This window comes from Hevea brasiliensis, chromosome 13, assembly GCF_030052815.1.
Source record: "Hevea brasiliensis isolate MT/VB/25A 57/8 chromosome 13, ASM3005281v1, whole genome shotgun sequence".
NCBI classification, from domain to species: Eukaryota; Viridiplantae; Streptophyta; class Magnoliopsida; order Malpighiales; family Euphorbiaceae; genus Hevea; species Hevea brasiliensis.
The window spans coordinates 11,042,365-11,055,631 of record NC_079505.1 but is presented as its reverse complement, the minus strand read 5'-3'; the positions used below and the strand labels follow the sequence as shown (position 1 = coordinate 11,055,631).

Here is a 13,267-nt window from a genome sequence, read left to right as displayed (position 1 = left end):
ATAATAAATATTTATTATTAATCTCATACTAAATGCTATTAATAGTTATATTTATCAATTACTCCACCCAAACATTGGGAAAATCAAAGCACTTTTTTTTTGTAATTTTCCTCTAATAGGAGATGAGGAAAGAGGCATTTATTCAAAATTGATATTAAAAATAAAAGTCTAGGAAATCAATGTTTGGGCCTGGATTGGGCTCTAAAGTGATCCACATGAGAAGTAAATTAGTGAAAAAAGCGAGGAATTTCTCGTCATTTTGTAAAACATTTCTTGTCCGGACAAAACAAAGTAGCAGTTAACGCAAACTTGCAAAGTCGCTAACAAGGAAATATTTCTCTATCGACAGAGGAGAGAGACAAAGAGCTCTCTTACTCCAGTGTTTCTCTGCAATTCAAATTACCAGAATCAACCAAATCTGGGTTTCATGAAAATTCGCAACTGCAGAAGTTTCTGCTCCTTCTTCGCCCTCTTCGATCGCTGAAGCTACGTTGTTTTCATGGCTTTTCAAGAGAAGAAACTGATCAATAACCCAAATGGTTCGCATTTTCTTACACATTTTTTTTTTCCTTTACTTTGGTTTTTATGGTTATATTCGTCAGTTTGTTTGGTTTCCTGGAAAGTAGAATTTCTCCTTTTTACTTATGTCTTCGGTGCCATATTTGATGTTAATTGAAAGCTCTGATTCAGTTGATTATTCATTTGCCTAACATTTCTTCTCCAATCGAGTCGGTGCCATATTTGATGTAAAGTATCTAATACGGCTCATTTAAGTATCTTATAATAAGCATGTTAATAAAGCTTGTACCATTTTGGTGTCTGGTTGATTATTAATTTATGTACCTTCTAGCCTATATTGATCAAAGATTGCCATTGGTGCTTGAGATTTTATGTCCTAATGCGCATGGATGCTTTTATAATCTCCTGTGACTGCATGCAATTTTTCATCACAGATATTCTGAAAACAAAGAGAAATTGCATGAATTCAATCAAAGGTTTTGACTATTTCAGCATTCTTCCTTGGTATTATAGGGTTCATTAAATGAAAAATCCAGGAAATTTTTTGACCAAAAAAAAAATTGGGGGTATTATCACTTCCTGAATATGTGCGAGACTGGAGTGGGTCTTAGTGTCCTCCAATCATACTTTTCATGGTTATTTTCTGGCTTTTTTTTCTTTGGAAGAGGGGAATATAGCAATGAATGAAATTCCTTTGTGATAATATTCTATGCTCTATACTGACAGCTAGGGCGTTGTTCTGGTTTCCAGTGTAAGCACATCTCCTTTTATCAGTAAATAGTACTGCATAGCTGCCATGGTAAGTTATAGCAAAATAGGAATAGGTTATATCCCTAGTGTAGAAATGGTAATAACCAGGGTGTACTTTTATCTTTTATCGTTTATCTTTTGTAGCGAGGATAAAACATTGTTGAAGCATTTTGTTTTGTTGTCATAACTCCTGATTGCAGATGTGGTAACTGAGTACATTGAAGGTCTAGCTGAAACATATCCTGGCCTGCAGTACTTGGATGGTTTTCCTGAGGTGATTGACTGCTGCTAAATAATTTATTTAACAGTAAGGGTCTTTTGTGCACAAGATCTAAATAAGTTAATGACTTTTTTTTTTTTGATGGAGAGATACAGGTCAAGGTTGTTTTACGTGCTGATGTTTCGAGTGATACATATGACAAGGTTGCAATTATATCAGGTTTATGACGCTGCAAAACATTTGAACACCATTTCTTTTCCAGCATTGGAATTTTGAACCTATATGGCTTGCCACAAAACTCAACGTTTGAATCCTTTTTCCTTTTCCTGATGCTCTGACTTGTGATTTAAATATGCAATGGTGAAAATTGTCATAATTTTTGGATTATGAGAAAATTTTATTTGATAAGTTGCAGTTACATAATGTTGTAATTTCTGTCAAATGAAGGGTGCTAATTTTAGTTATGTACATCGATCATAATGGTGTTTTTCATTGTTCCAGAAATAGTAATGGATTGGAAGGTTTACATTATTGGGTTGGAGTGTTAGTCCATGAAGTTGGTGTGTATGTTGTGTTGAGGGGCCTTTTGTATTCTAATTTTTTGAAAATAAAGAAAAGGTTGTGTGATATTTGTTACAAACATGAAGGCACGCAACTCACTCAAACTATGTAGCTTATTAAGAATCAAGGTATTTCAGAAACATTGAAAATCTTAGTGTATATTCTTCTCAAAATATATACTCTCTTTTAAGTGTATATTTAAATCTAGCTTTCATTTGAGCCTTGGTTATTCAATTTTTTTTTAGTTTCTTTTATTGATCTTTATTTATAGTGATAATGAAATTTTGATTGTCAAACTCCACTTTGCTTTTCATAAAATTTGAGGGAATAAGAGTTATTTCCCCCTCAGTATTAAAAAAAAGAAATTAAATAAGACTATTTTACCCTTAATATTTAAAAATATTACCTACCCCTTGAAACATCCTTACATGAATAATTGTTTAATTCCTTATATCTTTGCCTATTCCATGAATTGGAGACTATCCTTTCTTTTCCTATCCAACTAAAACTCCCAAACATAATGTTTGGCTCCAAATAGAAAGATAGAGGGAGAGCAAGAGAAAGAGGAAATGTTGGGGAGAATAGAAGGGAAGAGGTGGATTTGGCATATGAGGGCACCTATTTTTCAAAAAATTTTTTTGTAATAAAATAATCCATATGTCCAGAAATTTGGCAAGTAAAGACATTTTATATTATTTTATTCTATGTTGGCACTTCTAATTTTTGGAAAAGTACAAGGCCACTTGATTGTATTTTTTTTTTTCTGTTCAGGTACGTGCGCACACACACACCCCCACATAAAGAAAAAAAAAAAAAAAAAGGGACTTCAATAGAAAACCACCAAAAAGTTTGGGCTCTCACTGTTATTATCCCTATCCATATATTTGCACACATACATATATGCATGTGTATGCATTTGGGTATATAAAATTTGATATATGGCTTGGGAAATGAACTCTGTCAATTACAAGCAGAATATGTAAAAAGAAAAACACAGTTAAAATTAAAAAAAAAAGAAAAAAATGAGAGAAGTACAGAATGGAAACAGTACTACAAATAGATTTTTTTTTTTCCTGGTGATAAACTTGAGGTGAACAATCTGGAGGTATGGGTGAAATTAAAAAAAGAAAATGTTTTTGTTATAGATGTGAACCTGTTTTCTGATGATGGACTAGTGTTTTGTTATCCCCTCCCCTTATTCCATTATAGAAGGAACCGGCATTCAGACCTGATTGTGTATTAATTGACTCAAAATTCATGGGTATTTGATAAGTGCAGATTGTTTGGTCTTAACATAATGTGAATAAAACAATCTGGTTCATTTCTGAAATTAGATTTGGTTTTGCATAGTCCTCGTCATATTGATCTGTTTTGTGCTACAGGTGGAGGTAGTGGACATGAACCTGCACAGGCTGGATTTGTTGGAGAAGGGATGCTCACAGCTGCTATTTGTGGAGAAGTTTTTGCTTCTCCACAAGTTGATTCAATTCTTGCGGTATAATTTCCTTATTTTATTTTTCGTTTCACAAGATATGTGCATGGTTCTATCAAGTATGTATATCTTTCTTGTCTTGGTGACTTTGCTCTAACTTAATTCAACTTTAGGGTATTCGAGCTGTGACTGGTCCCAAGGGATGTCTATTGATTGTCACGGTATTCTTTTTCTGACTCAGCTTTCTTATTAAATTTAAAAGATATTGGGCGTGAAAATGGTGGCTCCTTTTTGGAGAAAGGAAACAAACAAAACTTGACTAGGAAAATAAAGTGTAGAACAACGATTTTGCCTTTCTGTGAACTGCTTAATACTTTAATTAAAGCTAGTTCATGCAGTTTTTTTTGGATTCATGGTGTTGTAATCTGGGCGTTGACAGAATTATACTGGTGATCGCTTAAATTTTGGTTTGGCTGCAGAGCAAGCAAAATCTGAAGGTTATAAAGTAGAGGTGCATTATTGTTCAAACTTTATTTTCTTTCATTGAATGGACTCATTGCTAGTGGAATTAGAATCAAAGTAAAGTCACCTTTTGCTTTTGCAGACTGTAATTGTTGGAGATGATTGTGCTTTACCTCCATCTCACGGCGTAGCTGGCCGGCGAGGTCTGGCAGGGACCATTCTAGTTCATAAGGTAATCTCTGTCCCCACACACAGGCTCAACTAAGAGATTGGTGGCATGGAATTTATTTTACTCACACAAGATACAGTTTTTCATATTCTCTTTCCTATGTTTTTTCTGTTTCTATTCTGAAAATATTGTTTTTAGATTACTTATCTTACCATTTTCAGCAGGTATTAACATGATCACAACTTTTACTGTCAAATTGTCCTTCAATATTGCGTTCATTTGGTTACCAGTTTACTGTCTTGTATTCATGTATGCTTAAAGGAATGAATTATGTGATAAACTTGTAACATCTTATGCATTAAGGATATAAGCTTCTTTAACCTTGCAGTTAGGCTTTATTTTGGAAAACCAAATTGTTAATCAGGCAGCACTCACAGAAGTGAACTAATTACAAGTCATATTATGTAGTTGTTAGCAAAGGCTTTTTTTATTTTTAATTCTAGGTTACTTATTTGCTTGCTATGCTCTAGGATGACCAATTTAATTCTTCAGGAACTTGATGAGTTTGACAAAGACCTTTTTTTTATACAATTAAATTTTGATTAATGTTTAATTACAATAAATGCTTACCCGTAACTTCTTTCCTCTTTGTGAAAGACAGGTTGCTGGAGCTGCTGCTGCTGCTGGACTTTCTCTTGATGAGGTTGCTGCAGAAGCAAAACGTGCATCTGAAATGGTTGGAACAATGGGTGTTGCATTGTCAGTTTGCACCCTGCCTGGTCAGGTTACGTCAGATCGTTTGGGTCCAGGAAAGATGGAACTTGGTCTTGGAATTGTGAGTAATTTTCAGTGAGACACTATTTCCTAAAATCAAAGTGCACTTTATATCATTGAATTGTTGTAATTTTCAGTGAGGTAAATATAAATTTATCTGTCGAACTCTTTTTATCAATCTTGTCATAAAATGGAAAAGAAATTAAAGAGAAATTATATGTTGAGTATTTTAAATTGAGTCTTTTTATTGTTATGTAGTTCATTTAGTAGCTAACTATTGTTTTTGGCTGCTTAATGCTTCTATTCAGTTCTGATATTTCAATTTCTACATAGACATTTATGAACGAAATCTGAATATTTGTTTGTTTTGTCCTGCCCTCCTAGCATGGTGAACCTGGTGCTGTTGTGGCTGACCTTCAGCCTGTTGAGGTTGTTGTTTCACATGTTCTTAAGCAGATCTTGTCACCGGTATGTCTTGAAAGTTGAGCCTCTAAAATTTATCTATAAGGTTCATGTTATTAACTGAAGGGGGGAAAAATGAAAAGCAAAAATTTATTGTATTTAATTCATACATGACAACTGGAGAATCCTTCTTTTATTTCTAAACAATGATTTTATCATATTGAAATTGTCATAAAGATAAAATGCTAAAGTAAATGATTATAGATTTTTATCAATGATCATAGATTATAGATTTTTATCAATGATGGTTTCTCTTTATATTATTTTGTCTCCTCATGGTTCTTTCACTAGAATGAAAACCTCATCTAGATTTTTATCTCATGTGAGAGAGACGCACAAGCTATTATAATGATGACTCAAAGAAGGCATATGGTATTGAAAAGAGGGATGAGTGATGTAGGGAATTTCCATGCAATTTAGATGTTCTAATAAAGGCATCTTTCTTTGCTTGGAAGCAACATGGTAGGATCTTAACCATTGACAATCTTCCATAAGGAGAAATATAATAGCTAATTGGTGTTATCTTTGTGAAATGCAGTCCTTTTATAGATATGCTTTTTAGCTATAAATTTGTGGGAGTGGCATATTGACGTCAGACAGCTTGCAGGACTGAATAAGAGGCTGGTTTTTGGGTTATTTAAAGTAGAATAAGTAGAAATTTAGGTGAATGATTTGGGTTTGTAAAAAGGTGGGATTGGGAAGTGAATTAAACAAATAAGAGTTCTCAAAGTGTTATCTCAAGCAGTGATTAAAAAAAGTTAATATTTTTGTTCAAGTCTATATTTGTTTTTTATTTTTCCCCTAATGGTTAGATTTTTTTTTTTTTTAGATTGATGCTATGAAGAATTGAATATTGCTAACTTTGATCAGTTTGGTTAAACAGTGCTAATATCTTAATGTTGTTATGAATTTTTAATCTTAATTTTGAAATTTTTCTTGTAAATTTTATTTTTGTATGCTTGAGCTCTATTAGGTTTGTGCTTGCACTGAAGGCTTGAGGATCCCTTTGTGCCTTAGTGCATCTTGTCTCTTGTGCCTTTAATAACTATAATGTCAATGATAATATGTGCCACTATCTGAGTTGATCCCACGCATGCTAAAGGTCTTTGCAACATTTCTGAGATATTTTTTTCAAAACCGCTATTTCCATGTATGCACAAATATGTGTTTTCTTGCAAAGGTCTTCTTGATCATTAACTTTGTGTGTATTATTTTATGTGGAATGATGCTTTCTCTTATGAAAGGTTTTTCAGTAATCAGCTTCCTTACTCCCATATAGAATACAAACTTCAGATACTAAAATATTCAGCTGACAATATAATTTGATAGTCTGTTTTCTGTTTCATTTAATGTTGCAGGAAACTAACTATGTTCCAATAACACGTGGTAATCGAGTGGTGCTCATGGTCAATGGGTATGTTCAAGTATTTTCCTTTTGTGCTTCATATTGGAATCTACCTTGTTTGGTTATGGGGACTGAAATAATGTATGGAATCAATCATCCTAATTTTGGTTTGGTTTTTTCTTTTGAGGATGTTTTAAGTATTCGAAACTCTTAACTTGTTAGTCATTAATCACTGATATTTTTGTTATCAGTTTCTAAACCAATTGTGTGTATGATCTGGGTGTTGTTCTGAGTAAATGGTTGATTGTTGACCCTTTTGTTTTCCTTTTAACTGCAGACTTGGTGCCACTCCTGTAATGGAGCTGATGATTGCAGCTGGAAAAGCAGTCCCTCAGTTGCAGCTGGAGCATGGACTGGCTGTTGATAGAGTGTATACTGGGTCATTTATGACTTCTCTTGATATGGCAGGTCTGATGTTAGTGTAAATATCATTCTATTTCTGAACAGTGCAGTTGTTAACCTCTTTGGGTTCTTTTATTCTCAGGATTTTCAATTTCCATAATGAAGGCAGATGAAGCAATTTTGCATCGTTTGGATGCTGCAACTAAGGCTCCATTCTGGCCTGCTGGAGTTGACGGTCTGTGATGTGTCAGAACATTGGTTCTATGCAATATACTAAATTTTGTTTATGGTCTTAAGATTGATTTCTATGATCATCTGTCAATGCTGTAAGCCATGTTGATCTATTTTCTTCTAGTGAAAAAAGAAATCACCCTTTCAATATAATATATTAGTTTTTAGAATGCCAAACAAAGAAGTCCTTAGAAGCTATGTGATTGCTGTTGATTTCAGAGTTATCTTTATTTGCAGGTAATCGACCACCTGCCAAGATACCCATTCCACTGCCCTTGAATCATTTAACGAAGAGTGATGAGGTATTTTTCATATACATTATTGCTTATCTTGATCTGTGATTTGGTATTTTTCATATGCCAAGAGAAATTACCTACTAATGTCCCTGATTTTGTGGTTATTCTATTGTTAGTTGTATACAAAACTAATTTCATGGTTTGATGTGCTATTAAGATATTTTTGAATGGGAAATTGAAACCTCAAATCTTGGTACATCTGGAGCTGAAGCTCAGTGGTACATCAATTTTATAGTGTTGCTATCTGTTCATGTATGCAGAACAGTTTTTTTTTTTTTTTTTTTTTTTTTTTAATGTTAATATTTGTTAGAAGTTAAGAATACTTGATGTGCTTGCCTGCTGGTTAAAAATAAAAATTGCTATATACTTTATTGTTTAGCTTTAAATATCCAGGTCCTTCTGCATGTCCGGACCATTCTGAGTTTTGCTTTGAGTAACAATGGCATCATGAATGTGTGAAAGGTGTCTTTTTTATCTCAAATTATGAATGTAGAAGAGTGCCAATTGCAAAATACAATGTGATAGGCCTTTTTAAGTATATCCAATGCTAGTTTTAATGAAAAACACTGGGAAAGGTAATATATTATATTGAAGTTGTGAAATTGAAAAATTGGAAATTTATGCATTCCCCTATCAGTGTATCAGATGAATTGCTGATGACTCATTTGTTACACTGCATTATTATGCCATAAAATTTTGATAGAGTTTGTGTTAGGGTAGATTTCAAGCTTAATTTGATAGGAGAATCCATTGAGGATGGTAAAAGTAATTTGTAACACAGGAATACAAGGTTGGTTAAAATAACCCAACATGAATATAGTTGTATGTCTGAAAGCGCAAGAACTTACTCTTGGATCCATCCATTTTAGGCTAATTTTGAATTGAGATACCCTCCCAATTAAGTTATTTCAGCAGAGTTCCCCTTAAATTTATGTAGGAACAAAGAGGAATTGAAGGATTATATTATTGATATTTTTCAATTTCAAATGGAAATATGTTTTTCAAATTCTTTAGTCATTATCATCATCACCATCATCATCTAGTTTCAAGCAATAATATATTGCTTTGATCCATGGGAAGTGGGAAATAAGTTGATGATGAGGGTTGTTATGCCCACTGATAACTTTTAGCTGATGGAATTTGATAGGAGTTGAAGATTACAGCTTTTCTGAAAATGTATTATTTATGGATGTCTCAATATAGGTGGGTTTGACATCTTGTATATGTTATATCAATACACAAATCATTTGATGACTTTTGGATGAAAGAGTAATTTTGAGGGATAACTATTAAGAGCAAAAAAGAATAAGCAGAATGCTGGATGAGATCATGAGAATGAACATGGGCCACACATCTCCAAAGGAATGTAACCTGAACGTTTCAACGTGACAATGACATATAAGTAATTATCTTACATTTCACGTCTAAAAAATGAATTGTATTTACAAGCAAGGCTTGGCAAAATCGCAAGGTTGTTGATTTGTGATTGGGAGCTCATGGGTTTGAGTCACGAAAACAATGTCTCTCCAAAAAGCAGGGGGATGCTGTGTGGGTGGATGACCCTTCCCCGACACTAACAAAGTGATCATTTGGATTCCTTTTTTATTATCAAGGGGCACCACATATGTTGTTGCTCACGCTACATATATAATTATTCTGTGGCAGAGTTGTATTAAATACGCTATTATACGGTTAAAAGAGGGCAGCAAGAAGTTTTTCCTCCAAAGTAGATGTCAGTGGCTGTTTGATAGATTCCTGGAGACAAGATCTTATGCTGGATGATCTTTCTTATGCAAAATTTTGCCGCAGAATGGCCCTACTTATGATGAGACAATGAATAGTAATGACATTTAAAAATAGATACTCATCATCTTTTGCATAATGTAAAACTATGCTAGTTAAAATTAGGAAAATTTACTAACACTTCTTGAGGTTGACCTAATCTATTTTTTGTCTCTATTGTCTCAAAATTGGGCTCTTTGGTCCTTTAGTTTGTTAATGATGCAACACCTTAGTCTTTGAGTTACAATACTTTTGAGTTTTTCTATATTTTGTCCTTACTATTTAAGGTTTGATTCCAATTTAGTTCCTGAAATTTTAAAGTTTGATTGCATTTTAATCCTGACTTAGTCCCTCAAAAATCTTTTGTTTTTGGTTTATAATAGTTCTTCAAATAATTGGATGAAATCGTATATTAGGTCAAACCTCAAGGGGGTTTTAGCAATTATTGCAAGACTGCATTGACAAACCTGACTCTCCGTTTTTGTTTTTTATTAGTCAATGGGTCGGCCGCTACAGTTAAGTGAACAGGGACAAATTCTTGAGCTGGCTATTGAGGCAGCAGCAAATGCGATTATTGATCTTAGAGACAGTTTAAATGAATGGGATAGCAAAGTAGGCGATGGTGACTGTGGTTCAACGGTGTGTCTGTCCTTGAATTCATTCTTGATTCTATGATAATCACTTGCCTGTGATCTACTGCTGATTTACCTACTTTTGCAGATGGATAGAGGTGCAACAGCAATTCTAGAGGACATGAAAAAGTAGTAAGTTCTCTATATTCAGAGGATTTTTGTTGCTTTATCAGGGTAGATTGCTTTACCAAGGTTTAAATTTGTTAGAAAATATAGGATAAATTAAACAATACTATTTTTTATTCATTTTGGGCAACATCATGTGATTCTTATTCTGTCATTTGTTTTTACTTGATTGTTCAAACTAATATACTCGATTGATTCTCCTGCACATGATTGCAGAAGAAAAGATGCTTCATAAATTACTTTCCAAACCAAGGATGAATATTTCAATAATACAGTGTCTGTAGTGTCTCACAAAAATTAAATAAATCTTTTCTTCTATTTTTTTTCTCTAAATTTTCTGAAGTCTAGTTTTCTATTTCCATTGTCTCACCTGAGTCACTTTCTTCTGTTCCTAGTTATCCCCTGAATGATGCTGCGGAAACAGTAAATGAAATTGGATCATCTATTAGAAGAGTTATGGGAGGAACGAGTGGGATTATGTATTTTACTTGCTTTGTCTCTACACTTGACTGAGATTTGTCGTTACTCTTTTTTTTAATTGCTTTTATCAGTTAGTTGTAGTTAATCAATCTCTTTATTTTACTCTTTGGAACAGATACAATATATTTTGCAAGGCAGCTCATGCACAGTTGAAAGCAAACTCACAATCAGTTGTGACATCAAAACAATGTAATATTTTGTTCCAAACGTGATGATTTTCCAGTAAATGTGCCTTTGACCTTAAGCACTCTCTTGAACCAGGGGCTGATGTTCTTGAAGCTTCGATTGCTGCAGTCAGTAAGTACGGTGGGGCTAGTGCTGGCTATCGCACTTTGTTAGATGCACTTATTCCAGCGTCATCAGTTCTTCAGGAGGTTGGTAGCAAGAGTGATTGTCTTTTGTTTCCACATTTGTGGCTTTATACTCTGATACTAATTTATCTACTTTAAAAAGCAGAGGTTAACTGCTGGGGATGATCCTATCACTGCTTTTATTCTCTCATCTGAAGCAGCGTTGGCTGGAGCTGAATCAACCAGGCACATGCAGGCACAGGTGATATTCTTTTTTATTTTATTTTGATATTCAAATGACATGCACTTCCCTTATCATTTCTGGATGCAAAAAGAATAATGCAAGGTAGCTTCTGGCTGATGATGGTATTTACATGGATATTTTACCTTTATGTATCCTCCACTACCCATTTTGGATGCAAAAGGACACAATCCAAAGTTGATACTGAGCAACAATGGGTTTAGTTAATTGCACCTCTGGTTTTCATGGCATAAAATGAAGTCGGAAATAATATTCTTGAATTCTCTGAGCCCTTATGCAATTAAGAAAACAAATGTGATAATTCTTATAAGCGTTAAAATGATGTAGGGGGGTGTGAAGGTGAAACTCATCCCCTTTCCCTCCATCCTTCTCCACTACGAAAATTGATTTTTGTTATTTTTTTTTCTCCTGGAGGAAAAATTGATTGCAAAGGAGGGAGGACAAATAAAGGGTCATTCACTAAAGTAAAGAAAACATTTTGTTCACAGAGTCTAATTTATCTAACAAATGAAAGAGTTGAAAGTTTAAGGTTGATGGGTAAACAAGATTTGAGTGATTCATTAGGTTTTTTTTTTTTCTTTTATGATGCGCATGTGTCATAAAATAGTAAATATATTTGTGCATTATACATATGTATCATGAATGGCCACATCACATCATATTATTGCCACATTAACAGTTTTTTTTAAGATTAAACACCATTTAGAATTATAGAACATACAGAAAATAGTACTTCTTATTAGAAATATTACAAATTTATCAATTTCTCATTTTATTTTATATGATAATATTACATAAACATAAAATTAATGGAGTTAATCAAAATGGTTTTAAAATGACAATAGATGAAACATCATGGTACTAAAATGACGCAAAAATTTCATGTCCCTTGAGCTTTTAAGCGTTAAGCCATGCGGTGCCTTTTGAACTTTTCTCTATATATTTATAATTATTTAATTCATAATTGTATGAATTAGATGCTCCATTTGGTTGAGTGTTAAGCCTAATCTAGTTGTGGCTACATGGATGATTTACTGAATTTTATTCAGTTTCAGTGCTACAACTTTTGCAAAGTCCAGCATTACGAAATCTTTCTTGACTAGTCTGTTGGTTCACCAATTAATGCAAGAGGGGGATGAATTGGGTTGATAGTAAAACATAATCTCTCCGCAAAGATTTAACTGATATGCAATAAAAATAGTAGTAACAGTAAAATGAAAACATTTTAACCCTGCTTTGGCTTAGCCAAACCCTATATCCACTCCTTAAGTCTCCCTTTTCCAAGTGTTTTGTTCTACCTAGCCTTCTATGCGTGCTTGGTGCTCAGATTTAGCATATATTTCAGCTGCTCTGTGATTTTGCTATCTTGTTGCTATGTAACTTCCACATTTGTGTATTGTATTGCATATATTAGGGGATCTGATGAAATAGTGTATGCAGGCTGGTCGCTCTACCTATGTCTCTACAGAGATCCTTGCTTCAGTTCCAGATCCTGGAGCTATGGCTGCAGCTTCATGGTACAGAGCAGCAGCTTTAGCCATCAAGAACAAAGTCGAGCCTTCATAAGCTGATGCATCTAATTCTCTTCGCAATTCACGGTTCGATTTGGCTGCTGCAGGTATAACGAAGCTAATTTTTTTGTGATGATTGGAATCTGTTTGTCTAGCTTGGGCTTCCCGCATATGCAAATTTTGTGCAAAGTTGAGAGAGCAAGTTTCATTTTTGAAATTTCTATGGAAAATGTAAATTTCAAAGAACAATGAAATCTTCAAATTTCGTGTTTCAAAATCTTGGTTGTAATACTGGCTTCGGTTGGTCTCTGATGGATCTCAATGGATTTAAGAACTTGTTAGGCCAAGCTTCAGTTGTTGTTGGGGTTAAAAAACTGTCACCTAGAGTTTTTGTGTGTGCCTTTTCACAGCCTAGTCTGTGTGTTGCAATGGGTTTATGTTGAAAATCTATCCATTATTTATAATCATATTATAATTATAAATTAATCACAATAAATTTAGGGTTGTGATCATGCTAGAGAAAGAACAAAAAAATTTTGACAAAATTACTTTTTGTTCAAT

At 33.7% G+C, this 13,267-nt stretch overlaps 1 protein-coding gene across 2 annotated transcripts; it reads left to right on the top strand.

Annotated features, from left to right (window-relative positions):
- Positions 1–309: 309 nt before the first annotated feature.
- Positions 310–13,053, top strand: LOC110652248 (putative 3,4-dihydroxy-2-butanone kinase). Of its 2 annotated transcripts, XM_021807805.2 has the most exons (20): positions 310–539; positions 1,470–1,543; positions 1,645–1,708; positions 3,433–3,545; positions 3,656–3,703; positions 3,922–3,993; positions 4,087–4,176; positions 4,775–4,948; positions 5,272–5,355; positions 6,708–6,763; positions 7,032–7,162; positions 7,239–7,331; positions 7,565–7,629; positions 9,901–10,044; positions 10,126–10,169; positions 10,559–10,642; positions 10,759–10,832; positions 10,905–11,017; positions 11,100–11,195; positions 12,636–13,053. In XM_021807805.2, exons 1-20 carry the CDS (start codon positions 500–502, stop codon positions 12,759–12,761), a joined length of 1,785 nt encoding a protein of 594 aa, XP_021663497.1. In that variant the 5' UTR covers positions 310–499; the 3' UTR covers positions 12,762–13,053. The 2 variants fall into 2 exon arrangements, with proteins under 2 accessions (XP_021663497.1, XP_021663498.1); XM_021807806.2 differs by lacking the exon at positions 310–539 and having other exon boundaries at positions 1,486–1,543; positions 1,637–1,708.
- The last annotated feature ends 214 nt before the right edge of the window (positions 13,054–13,267 follow it).